The sequence below is a fragment of the Harmonia axyridis genome, chromosome 1 (genome assembly GCF_914767665.1).
Source record: "Harmonia axyridis chromosome 1, icHarAxyr1.1, whole genome shotgun sequence".
NCBI classification, from domain to species: domain Eukaryota; kingdom Metazoa; phylum Arthropoda; class Insecta; order Coleoptera; family Coccinellidae; genus Harmonia; species Harmonia axyridis.
The window spans coordinates 74,599,951-74,613,411 of NC_059501.1; the positions used below are offsets into that span (position 1 = coordinate 74,599,951).

Consider the following 13,461-nt stretch of genomic DNA (forward strand, 5'->3'; position numbering starts at 1 on the left):
TTCTCGTGTGAAAACATCTTGAATGAAACACTTTTGCGCGACAAATATTGCCCACCCTTACCTATAAGGTAGAAATAATTTTAGACTGGTTTTTTATAAAATTATTGTTAGATACGGGGTTCGTCGAACATTATTCAAAGTGAAATTCGTGAAAATTTAGTTCATAATTCGCCCTGTAATTGAAAAGTCGTCAGTGGGTTTTTCCAAATTTTTGTCATTACTCTTAGATTTTACTATTATAATGTCAAACAGTATTGGTTCTGCTCTGACCAGTTTTTAAGATATACATATCAAGAGAGTCATTACAAAAAGTTGTAGACATTGCAGAGCTAGCCAAACTGCCGCCCAAGGCAGATTTGCCACCCTAAAAAGCTTACACTGCAGAATGTATATTTCTCTATTTCAGTATCGTAATGAGTTCATTACAGTTCAAAAAACAGTGCTGTTATGAACTCATTACAACATCGTTTTCAGTTATATTTTTCGTTTTGTTGTTTTCTATACTGACTTCCAATCCCATCAAATTTCAACAAACGTCAATAATTGTCAATTTAATATAATTTGGATACCTACAGTGAAATGATTTGCAACATTATTCGCAATTTCACTTAATTCAGTTAATGTTGAATCGATTTCGTCATACATACTCCATGAATTTAATGCGTAATTGTAAATTATTACAAAATTTGAAACGTAAACTGTCAATTTTCGTAACAGTCACACCAACTGCCATGATAGATACAATAAAAAAGTCACTAGGATGTATAATCTGAATTTTTCATTTAATTTCGACAATATATCACAAAACTTGACATTGCAGAAGGCAATTCCAAAACAAATACAATGAAGATCTGAAAATATTTTTGGGAGAAAGATCATTGTTTCAAATCTGAACATGCAAATTTTCAAATCAAAATTATGATTAGTTTTATTAATCAATTCTGGTTACGTTTTTGACATTGTAGTATCTAGACAAATTCTGCAGAATTGCTAGGCGTTATGAAAGATGAGTTAATTTATCTGATCTGTATGAAACATTTTCATAGACGGATGTTGAAGAGGAAGCTACTATCACTATGGTGTTTCCCACTCCTACACAATACCTCGTGGAAAGAGATTCTGTCGTCCTATGACTAAAATTGCTTCGAATAGTTTTTGAGATTTTTTTTCTAGGAGGCTAAAGGTAGAAGATGTCATAGAGAGGACTGGCAGCTTATGCAGCAATCGCATAAGTTTCTAGATCAGAGGAATCAAATCACAACAAACACTGACGTGAATTTAGGCGATTTTGAACGCTCGTTCATTATTGCGCAATACTGTATAGAGGATTATATGAAATGCGACATATTATGATGTCCGTTATTTTATCTAGATTAGGAGTCATTATGTTGTCATCTTCCTGAAATTTGGCATGAACATTCGGGTGGTTATTTCACATACAGGGTGAATCAATAGAGCTCGATTGGTCGATTTGGGCTAGGAGAATGATTCAAATTTTCACGGATTCAACAGCACTCAGCTCATTAGTTTTAACTTTACACTCTGGTCCGAAAGTGGTGAAACACGAAACCAGCCTGTTTTTTTTAATGGGAATGCCCAATTTCTCTATCAATCTCCATGAAATTCTGATTTCGAAATAATTTCGTCATTTATATATGCTACTTTTTGACATAGTCCATTTTTTTCGAAACATTTAATGATCATAATGGTTTAAACTGAAAATCATATCTTCGAGATAACTGTTCGATTTATTTTTCATTGAATTCCCGAAAAGTCTCCTGCAAATTTACGGATCACTCTGTAGGTGGAGAAGAGACTGCAATTTTTGAAAAATGCCCTGAATTTTTTTTGGCCTATCGGATGCCTAGTGAGTAGTCTTCTTTTTTGTCTAGACATGTTGTGCCTAAAGTTTTGTATGGTGGCTGGCAGAATACTTTTCACTCATATAATTAACATGGGATATAATCAATACCTTCTAGTAATAGATCCAAATGAAAGAAATCAACAAAATATTAGGAATCATTCATTTTGACGAAATGAAATGTAGATTACTTGAAAAAAACAGGAACGTAGTCTGAGTTCTCTTATGGAGTTCGAAATAACTGCATATTTTCAGATGAAAAAGTCTCATCAATATTTATCGCTTATATTATGATCTACTCAGATGTCTGCAAACTTTTTCAATAATTTCAATATGATTGAAATGAGATGCAGTTCTATTTGAAAAAAATTTGCAAACAACTTAGCAGACTATATGAGCGATATTGTATATTGATGAGACTTTTTCAGCTGAAAATATGCAGTCATGTTGAACGCCTTAAGATAATTCAGACTATGTTTCTGTTTGTTCACGTGATCTCTATTTCATATTGTCAGAATGAATATCTCCTAATATTCAAGGACGTAGATCTTTTTTTTTTCTTGTGGGGGGGTGGTAAATCGAAACATTTTTTTTAAGACAACGTTTACTCATATCTACCCTGGTACCTGACACTATTTCATTTCCAAATACCAAAAATTAATAGAAAGAATAGCATTTTTTTGATTCGATTGTTCATACCATTTGATTGTTCCTAAAATGGAAGTACGAAGAAAAATTAAAAATTCTTTGAATAATTTTAAGAATAGAATGTCCAATACATGGGTACGCAAATTTTTCATTTTCGAGGTACAGGGAGTTTCTTGTAGTCCTACATTTTTGTGATGCATATAACAGTTTATCGAATCTTTATTGATCTTCTCTACAGATTGGATAAATAAGTTCCAAAACTTATAATTTATTATTTATTCATCACAGTCCACTGAATCTTATAATAATTTGAATTTTCTGGAGGATTACTGAAGAATTGTTCGATAAGAACCGACAAGAAACCATAAGGTTTAGTACTAGACAACAGTTTCTTTTTATATTTTTCAAACCACCAGTGGTTCACACAAAAAAATTGGTGGAAAGTAGCGAGCACTATTCCAGAAAAAATATCACCCTGTAGATTTGCATTCAAAATTAGCATATCACATGATGAAAACTTTAAATAAGAATATCTATGCTAAATTTAAGTTAAATATCTTGTGAAGGGAAGGTGCTATGAGGAAAAACATAAACTTTAACATTTGTATCTCGAAAACAAATTGTTTGAACACTCTGTATGGTCAATTCAACACTGATGTCTTTACAAATAAATTGCAATTTGAATGAAACACTTTTAATTTAAAACATTTAAAAACCGATTTTTTGCTGCTTTGTCGATTTTTTCAAGAAAAGTAATGAGAGTATCGGTTCATTTTATGGAAGAATTTTCATTTTTTGTCTTTGAGAGAATTCTGAAGTTTTATATTTTGGAAATCTTGAGGGGGGATTATTACCCTTAGTACCTCCCATGTCTACGCCCTTGCTAATATTTTGATGATTTCTTAGATTCGGTTTATCTTTAATTGGTATTACTAGTAGGTGTTGAGTAGAGTTGAATAATCTTATCCCCAGGGCCGGATTAAACTCTTTTCCGCCCCTAGGCCAAAATCAATTTGCCGCCCCTATGAGTAAAGAGAATTTTAAAAATTCAAATTTTTTAAATACGTGATTTTCGCAGAAGTTGATAAAGACAATTTTCTATCTCGAAATAAAACAATCTAATGTTTCAGAGTTATATTTTATAGTAAAAAATTACAGCTTTCATAATCAAACTAATAATGGTTTTCTTTTTGCCTTCTTTTCCGCAAATTGTTGCAACACAGCTTCGAAGTCTAATTTTTTCAACAATTCAGCTTCAATGCACAAAACGGCCAGAGAATTCAAACGCTCTTGAGACATGCTAGATCGCAAATAGGATAAAATTCGCTTCAATGCTGAAAACGACCTCTCTGCTGAACAGTTCGTTGCAAAAGTGCATAAAAACATTCTAATTGTAATATCGATGTAGGGAAACACTTACACTAAGCTTTTATCACTTCTAATGAAGTGTAGAGTTTTTGGAGGTTGTTCTAACTGTGCTAAGTAGGATTTGAAGTGCAAACATTCATCGTGGAGTTTTTCATCTAAATCCTGAGGAAAACTAGAGATGAGATTAGTAACCGCTACTCCTAATTCTTCAGAACTAATCGATTGCAGTTTTAATAAAAAGGAGAATTTCGCAGCAAAACCCTTGTAGCAATTTTTACGTTGATTCAATTCTCTTGTTAGATAGTCAATTATAACAAGATAAACCCCTACTCTGAAGTTTTCCCTCCCACTCAAAGCAGTATGTCCCACTCGAGTTTCATCAGCAGGAACAGTTCTTGTTGTGGCTCTTCTTTCTTCACTTCGATATTTCTCAAATCCAGAATTGATCTTCGCTCTCTCCTCAAATCGATCAAATTGATCTCTTAATCCTAAGATATAATCAACCAATGACTCATAATACAAAACTACTTCATCTATACCAATGCCAACTTTCTGTATTGCTTCGCTCACTTTATCAAATCTTTCCAAAATTGGACTCCATACAGCGAACATTATTGCGGTTTCCAGAGATGTTAGCTTGATTTTCAATCCTTTTGCTTCACTCCCAGTCTTAGACCTGTCCCGCTCATCAATTTCACTCAAAGCTGCGACAACTTCTTTCCAATTTTGGTTCATGCTGTTGCAAGCTTCATATCTCGCCGACCAGCGAGTTGTAGATAATCGTTTCACTGAAGGGCCAGTCAGATGTTTCATTAGTATCCCCCAGCGAGCAGCCGAGATTGAGAAGAAAACGTAAATATCCTGAAGAAGTGAGAAAAAATCCCGAGATGCCTTACACGATCCAGCAGCGTGTTCTCCGACGAGGTTCAGCGAATGAGCCGCGCATGGGATCCAATATGCCAAAGGAGAGATTTCTTTTATTTTTGCTTGCAGTCCATTATATATTCCTGACATATTTGCCGCATTGACATAGGATTGACCTCTACAATTCGCAAAATTGAAATAATGCTCCTCCATCATCTTAATAACAGCGTTATAAAGGTCTTCAGCCTTGTGTCCCGGATTTGGTATAAATCCTGTGAGTAAAATTACCTAAGTTAGTACCAAATTATTCAATGAGCTCATAAAGATAACTATTATTCACCCTAGTAAATATCAGTAATTATGTGTGAGTAGAATACTATATTTTATCCACGACTTCCTGGGTAAAATTCGAATTAATCTGCATTTTCAAAAATTAGAGTAGTTTCCAAAGCGATGACAACATTTTCTGCGTTCGCACTGAAAATTGCAAGCTCAAAATGAAGTTCAAAATTTTCACGTGACATCGATTCCATCAGTAGCCATTTTTTTACCGCGCTGATAGCTTGGTGGTTGATCTTACTGTCAGTCAGTCTATCACGATGCTGATAAGTTATTCACTGCTATAATTCATATGTGCATATTATAGAATAGTCGTGGACAAGAACAATTACATTGCATAAATCAATTCAAATTTTCATTTTTATGTCAAAATTATTATAATATGTATTGAATTTGTTATTTCAAACGTTTCGATCATTAATCGCTCTTACTAATAAACTGGAATTGATAAAATAGCTACACTTAAAAACATTTTTTGAAAGTAACATCATTTCAGTATTGGTAAATGAGAAAACATTAAGAAAAAAATACAACTTTTCTCAATCTTACCTAAAAATCTTTCCACTGGTTTTCCGTCTTCTTTATTATAGCGAGTAATAAAAGCCAGTTGATCGGTATGCGTTATATCTGGTGTGGAGTCTACGCTTATTGAATAATATTTGGCTTCTGTAACTTCCTGATCAATTGATTTTAGAACTTCTGTAGCCATAATTTGGATAATTTCTTCACAAATCGATGATGACAAGTAAGAGACGTTCCCTCTGCCTTGATTTCCGTGCTTTTCAATGTGATCAGCAAGAAAAGGGTCAAATTCAGCTAGAAATTCTAATAGCATCATATAATTGCCATTATGTAGACTACCAAATACTTCCGTCGAACCCCTGAATGAAAGTCCTCTTGATGTCAATGCCTTGATCGCTGCAACAACTCTCTTTAAAACTTCTCTCCAGTACTGTACTTCCCGCTTGTATTCTTTAACATGAAGTGCATCTACCTGGCCAGCTACTTTTTGCCTTTGGAGTAAAATTAGGACACAATTTTTGTGATTCTGTGAATTCTCGTGCTGTTCAATAGTAATAGGATTTTTCCAATCATTAAATCCGGTAGATGCAAATGGATCTTTTCCATTGAATAAACGGCATGGCAGACAGTAGAGACGTCCTGTGCTGGCAGAGTAAATCAAGAAATCGCGAGTGTGAGTCTCGGCATTTTTCAATCGGGTTTTAAACAATCCTTTCGAACAATATCGAACGCGATCATTGTAATTCCTTTTTGAAGCTTCAAAATCTAATAAATCAATGTTTTGTTTAATTCCACGATTGATAAAATTCTGTTATTTCATCCCACAGAGCTGGATCACCACTGAAGTTATCTGAACTGCCGCTAATTTCTGGAAAAGCTTTTTTCGGATTTTCACAAGATTCCACTTGTTCCGGAATCTCCATAATGCTTTCAGCTTTGTTTGATGTGTTGTTACCACTTGTTGAAGGTTGATCGAATTCTTGTTGAATTTCACTCAGCTCTGTCGAGTCCACTTTTTGTTTTTTATCACCTTTTTGTAAAAAGGTGTCAATCTTGGGAATCTTCTTCACCAGTTCCTCATTTTTTTCTGATCTTTCCTTTGCTCGTTTTCTATATTCACAACCACTTTCACGTTTTCTTGACATTGCGAAAAAAAGAATGAACAAGTAGATCTGAAGATAAGTACCCACAAAATTTATTTATACTAAAAATTGCACTAGCAATGTTTAAAAATGACTGGCGACAACTCTATAGTGGTTAGTTCTCGATTCTGAGTGTATTGCATGGACGGAAAAATAGGACTGACGAGCTGCCAGTGCCGATTCCGAAATTCACGCAAAAAATTTAACTAGTTACTTGCATCCATTGAAAATAATACCTACTAGGGCAACTCATCAAACGTGCCGCATTCATATTTTAAATATTATGCCAGTCCTCTGATTTCCCTGACAGTAATCCGTGTTTTATTAGTAGCAATTACAATTTACGATAGGATAGGTTTTCCACGTTCTCTTTGATGCGCTTAACCGCCGACAGTGCCGACTGCTGTTCGGTTTTAGGGCGGCTCCTTTGATTTTCAGATTACCGAGGGGTGTGAAAAATGCAACAATATTTCTATCTTCCATTCAAAAAAATTATACATCGGTAATGAAAAAATGTGCGAAATTTTCGAAGATGGCTATTTCTACATTTTCGTAGAGGAGTTAAAGAATTTTTTTTTATTCACCGAAAAATTTGCCGCCCCTAAAATTGTGCCGCCCCTAGGCCATGGCCTATGTTGGCCTAGGCGGTAATAGGGCACTGCTTATCCCTTGAAATTGTACCTATGTGTGAGAAGTATACTGCTAGCCCCAGTACCAAACATGAAATGCAAAGCATTTTGGAAATTATTCATTTCATGCCTAAACAAAAAATTAAGACTACTCACTAGGCTACCACACAGGCAAAAAAAATCAGGCCATGCCATTTGAAAAATGAACTTATCGATATTTTTCGAAGCTCATTTTTTAAACAATGCAGTGTCTTTCGGACCACCTGTAGAGTGATCCGTAAATTTACAGAAGACTTGAAAACTTTTCGGAAATTCAATAAAAACTCTTTCAACAATTAGATATTATGTTTTAATAATACAAGAATCGAAGAATCGCTTACTTACAATCACCTTGAATTTGCAATGAAAATGACGATTTTCTGAATGAATCAACTTATGAATGGCGTTGTACAATATAAAAATAGGATGTGGGTCAATATGTTAGGATACAGCGGCTTCGAAGTAACGCTTTTTGATAAACCTACTCGCCTCAATTGATAATTTTGATTCCTCTCCTTGAATCGATTCAGCTTGTGTCCAACAGGAAATGGCATACATTATATTTGGGTTCGTAATCACTATTACAATAGAACGTTCCATCCGTTTGATTTGTATGAGGGCAACAGGAGAGAAATACCCCAAAAAGGTGCCTGTGGCATAAATTTATCCAAGAAAGGATTAACTGCAATCAAGCAGTCGAGACAGCGAAGGAAATTGGCCACATCACGTTCTTGATTTTGTGCATCCTATTTTGGTTGAATGAATAATTCGGTTGTGATCTGTTTATTTAAAAGAAATCCATTATTTTTTCATGAAAAACAAGGCTCTAATTACCATAGATTTTGGTAAAATATGCGGATTTTTGTTCGATAACTTGTTGTCATTTTGAAGGTTACTGATATCATTATGCTCTCAGAGTATGAACGTAGATAGAGAGAGCATATGTCATTCTCAGTAAGCAAATTTTGTCCCCAACATGAACTATCAAATTTGACATGAAGCGCGCGGAAATGAAAACATATCAGTGATACGATATTTCACTCAATTCGCGTATTCTTCACAAAGAACGCACTTCTTATGTCCCATAGTGAATCAACGTTTCATATTTACTCAAAATATATTGAAATAAATACCTTAATATATCAGACATTCAGAAAACAAACTTCAAGCGCGCCAAACGACGTGAAACAACCGATGACACAAGGAGAGCAAAAGTTGCCAAAACTTAGATTTCAGCAGGTACATAAGGAAAATAATAAATATTCCACTTATTATAAATTCGACAATTAGAAAAAATATCGGATTCCAATCATTCAAATTTGCATATGTAATCGGGAATCACTCAAATAAATATATTTCATTCAATATAATCTATATTCATAATGTTATAGTAAAATTGTGGATTTTAAAATATATCACAATCTGACAACGTAATCTAACCATGTTGAGGACATGTAAAAATTGTATATACTTCCTCTATCTATGTTTATTACTCTATGATTATGCCTCTTTCATAGAAGCCCTCGTCCCTATTGGCGAAAAATTGCCACAGTCGATCTCCACAAGCCTCTGTTGGAGTGAGTTTTTCACCAGGAAAATTGTTCGCCAAGGACAAGAACCGATGATAATCGCTTGGTGCTAGGTCCGGACTATAAGGTGGATGCACAAGAACCTCTCAACCTAGCTCCCGGAGCTTCTTGCGAATCACTATCGTGTGTATCCTGGCGTTGTCCTGATGGAACACAATTCCTCTCCTATTGGCCAAAGCTGGCCGCTTCTGGGCGATTGCTTCCTTCAGACGGTCCAATTGTTGACAGTACAGTTCCGAGTTAACAGTTTTGCCGTAGGCGAGCAGCTCATAGTAGATTATTCCCTGCCAATCTCACCAAACAAACAGCAAAATCTTACTGGCCGTCAATCCTAGCTTGGCTCACCTCTTTTCGACCAAGACCATTTTCGCTGGAAGTAATAAGTGATCCACTTTCCATCACCAGTCACCCACTGTTTCAAAAATGGGTCGATTTGGCGATTCAGCGGCGATTCGCAGATGGAAATTCGGTCGATGAGGTTTTTTGCGTTAACTCGTGAAGTACCCATAAAAAGAGTTTCTTCTTGAGACCAGCCTTATGCGAATAGTTCCAAACGCCATTTTGCGCAATCCTTTGCTCTTGAGCACTGGAAAAAGTGCTTACATGACGGTTGGACTTGACAATGTCCATGATTTTATCAACAATTGGCCTTCAAGTGCGGGGTACATCTTTGACATTGAAAATACTTACCTAATTACGGAATCTACGAAAAAAATTGGGCATGATTGGCTGTTACAGTGACAGTACCATAAACATTATTTATATTTCAGCCGCCTGGCTTGCATTTTCGCCTTTATCGAAGAAAAACTGTAAAATATGATATATTTTTCCTTGCTAGTGTCCATCTTTGACAGCCGTTCAAACTTAACTGAGTCAACTAATCACAAAACTGCCAGAGGAGAGTTTGTTATACTAAATCTCATTTTTCTCAAGTCATCTAGTAAATCCTGATCGGACTTTTCAACGTGAGATCCAGATAACTGAATCCATCTTTTGGAAAAATAATAGATTTTTTTTCTGCAGCGTTTTTAGGCTTTTTGATTTTCCAGTAGTCGACATCACAACCAACTGCTACAATAAACAACGAAGAATACCTACATACAAAAATCATTATTAAATTATCAATCGTACATACTTACATAAAATATGTATATCTCTATTGTCTTGATGAATACCTTTATTCGTAGGCTCTAGGATGCCCAGAGTAACTTAAATCTTTGGAGTCCAAGAGCAACCGGAAGGAACCATGCTGATAAAAACATTATCGATATTTTCCGGGTTCAAGAACCGTCGATTTAGGAATTTTTGATACCTGATTTCCAATCTTTTTAAGAGGGCGTTTCCCGAACATATCACATTGTAAGTTTCTAATTTTTCCCAGCGAATAATCTAAAAGAGTAAGATTGATGAGGATTGTGTCCTCCACTTTAATTTTAGCCAGGCTTTAAACGCAATAACTCCCCAACGAGAAAACTTTATATACAGGATGATCCACTTATTAGACGTTTATGGAAAATTAATAATTTTGTGCTGAAAATTTGCATGTTGCGATTTGAGACAATGTTTTTTCATTTTTATTTTTAGATCTCTAAACTTCCGGTTATACCGGAAATATACTACTACTTCCTTATTTCAAATGGCACACCCAGTATATTATTGCATCATTAGATAGCTTTTTTGATGAAAATTTCGGCAATATGCTATACCTTGGGTAAAAACTCAAGTTCTCGAGTTAATGGTATTCTAATGAAAAAAATGCTCGACAGGTATTAAAATTTTCTTGAATATTTCTGCAGAAAAGGTTTTTTTCGAAAAAAACTTTTCTTTTCTGCAAATAGGTAGTATTGAAAAATTTTTTTTAATTGTTAAAACCAGTTACGCTGCCGATACAGACAATGTTTTTTGAGTATACATTATGGCTACTTCTATGCAGAAAGAAAATTTCAACTCTGGATTATATAGAATGATCAAAATCAATACTCAAACATTATCTACAAATATCTGCCAACAAATTGCTGAAAAACTATAAGGTTTAGGTGAAGGAAGATATCTTCATTTACTCCCTTAAAATGATATCCGCGTCTGGGATGGGAGAGTTTATTTATATAAACTCTCTTCTATATCTCTAAAACAATAATTGATTTCTTATTAGATGGTATTTTACAGGGTGCGATTCACCGCGATGGCCTATTAGACTTTTATGGTAAACTAATCATAATTTGGTCAAATTTGTATTTTGGGGTAAGAGGCAATGATTATTCTCCCTTGAATATTTTCAGACTTCTATAACACTCAGTAGGTATATGATTGCCTTATTAGATAGGTAGTTTTTTTATGATAATTTCAGCAATATGTCATAACTTGAGTATGAATTCAACGGTTCATGAGTTAATCAGATTCTTATGAAAAAAATGGTGACGACGAAGACACACATTTTTTGAATATATTTCTGCAGGAGAAGTTTTTTCGGAAGAAACTTCTGATTCTGCCAATACGTAGAATTATAAGACTGTTTGCAGTTTGAACCAAAAATGTATAGGGTGAATGCACTGGTTAGCCGACCGGCACTGGTTCTCGACCATTCCGTGATTTGAGATAAAATAATAATAAAAATATATCATGTAGTGCAAAATATTTTCGCGGTACGTGTTCTCGACCATTCTACCCTTCCAAGATAGTTTGCATAGTAGTAGTATAGGTCAAAGTTTTCGCGCTAAAAATTAGTTTATAATCGTCTATCATAGAAAAAGGTTCTTTCTCGTCTCTCTTAGAAAAGTGCTATGTGATATATGACCAGAAAATAGTAATTATTTCTTATTTTAAATGAATTATGTGTGTATATTTTGTTCCATATCAACAAGATATATTTTTGAGTGTATTTCGATCGAGAAGTAAATAAATGTATATTTTTTTGTTCAATATTCGGCGGTCACGAACCGGTATTGGAAAATTTGTATCTTTTATTCCTCGACCAGAGTGGTCGAGAACCAATATGTACTTCAATAATTGTTTAATTCAACCGATATATTTCTGTTGGATCATTTTCGTTTTTTTTTTCGATACCCTGATAAATTTATATATCTACTTTCTTAATATTAGTTTGCGACCACCGAATTAACGTTGAAACATTTATTTGTACCCTTTATTTATTCGCGGTCGAGAACCAATTTGATTGTACTTAATTCTCGACCACTGGTGGTCGGTGTTTTATATTTTATTTACTCATTAGTTTCTAAATAGATATTAAGAGCAAAATAACCAAATAATGTTGTATGAGTTGCTATTTTGAAATATTTATAGAAAGTGGAAACTTCTGCAAAATATTTTTTTTTACGTTCCGAGTGTTTCTTACTTGATTACCTCATCTTGAAACTCATCTGAGTGATTGGTAGTGATGTCGATGGTACGGTACGAAAGTAAGTACTAATCACTCATCTCGCTCTGAAGTTTTTTATAAAATTTTTAAGTGGAGCTGCCACTATTATTAGTGGTCGAAAACTAACACAAAAATGGTCGAGAACTCTGCGGCGTGGTCGAGAACCGAAGGTTATTGACATTTTCTATATGTTTTCACATTTCAAAGGTTAAAAGCGGAAAGAACGCTTAAAATTATATGACAAATCATTTAATACTCGCCAAAGAATCGATGAACACCAACACCATTAAAATTTGATAAGTTTATATGTGAAAAAATCGTGCTCGAAATCGATGTTTCTGTTAACTGGTCGAGAACCAGTGCATTTATCCTAGGCTGCTTATGAGAAGATAATGAACTTGGACAACTCAAATTAATCAAAACTCAAGATTTTCAGATAACAACCTATATTTTTTATTCTTTCAGTCAATTCTACTTATGAAAAGAGGGAAACTAACTTACGCAAACCTTATACCTATAATGGAAATTTTAAGAGTTATCGAGGAAAAACTTGAACTAAGGAAAAAACCCAATTTCTGAGTGGAGTAGTTTGTGACTTGTGACCGGAAAACACAGAAAGAAACTAAAAGTCCATGTTTCGATAACTAAATTTGATATTTCATAAATTGTAATTAGTTCAAGCTATCATGTAAAAAAATCTTTGCTTAAATCGGCCAAAGGATTTAAGAAAAAATGAACTACAAACTTCTTTGACATTTTATCTGTTCCCCTAATTTTGCCGATGGATATTTCTGGATTCTGTCAACCGAAATTCGCATTCTTCGAAACTTAAACGGCCTGAATTTCTGGGTAATCTCAACAAAATATTGCCCCTAAACGATTCCAAACGTCAACAGGAATCAACGACAAGTCAAGAGTCACCGAAAGGAGATACCAGAACACACATGGCGAATCCCAAAGGGCCCCAGCCAGCAACAAGTGCCGGAGTTGAGAACAAGTGTCCATCTTCACGGAAACCACGAAGGGCTCTACCATGGGCCGACACACGAACAGAGGGTATAAATAGATCTGGAAGACGTTCTGC

General features: G+C 34.7%; 1 protein-coding gene across 1 annotated transcript; it reads right to left on the reverse strand.

Annotated features, from left to right (window-relative positions):
- Nucleotides 1-3,509: 3,509 nt before the first annotated feature.
- LOC123682361 lies at nt 3,510-5,976 on the reverse strand. The gene is made up of 2 exons (XM_045620938.1): nt 5,630-5,976; nt 3,510-5,013 (listed from the first exon to the last, which is right to left on the reverse strand). The coding sequence occupies exons 1-2, from the start codon at nt 5,916-5,918 to the stop codon at nt 3,926-3,928; spliced, it is 1,377 nt and encodes a 458-aa protein (XP_045476894.1). The 5' UTR covers nt 5,919-5,976; the 3' UTR covers nt 3,510-3,925.
- Between the last annotated feature and the right edge of the window lie 7,485 nt (nt 5,977-13,461).

What these genes read in the sequence shown, in the direction of transcription:
- LOC123682361 (XM_045620938.1), bottom strand. Translation starts at nt 5,918, where the DNA reads ATGATGCTATTAGAATTTCTAGCTGAATTTGACCCTTTTCTTGCTGAT. An exon ending in ACCAGTGGAAAGATTTTTAG is followed by an intron (nt 5,014 to 5,629) that starts GTAAGATTGAGA and finishes TTTTACTCACAG; the next exon opens with GATTTATACCAAATCCGGGA.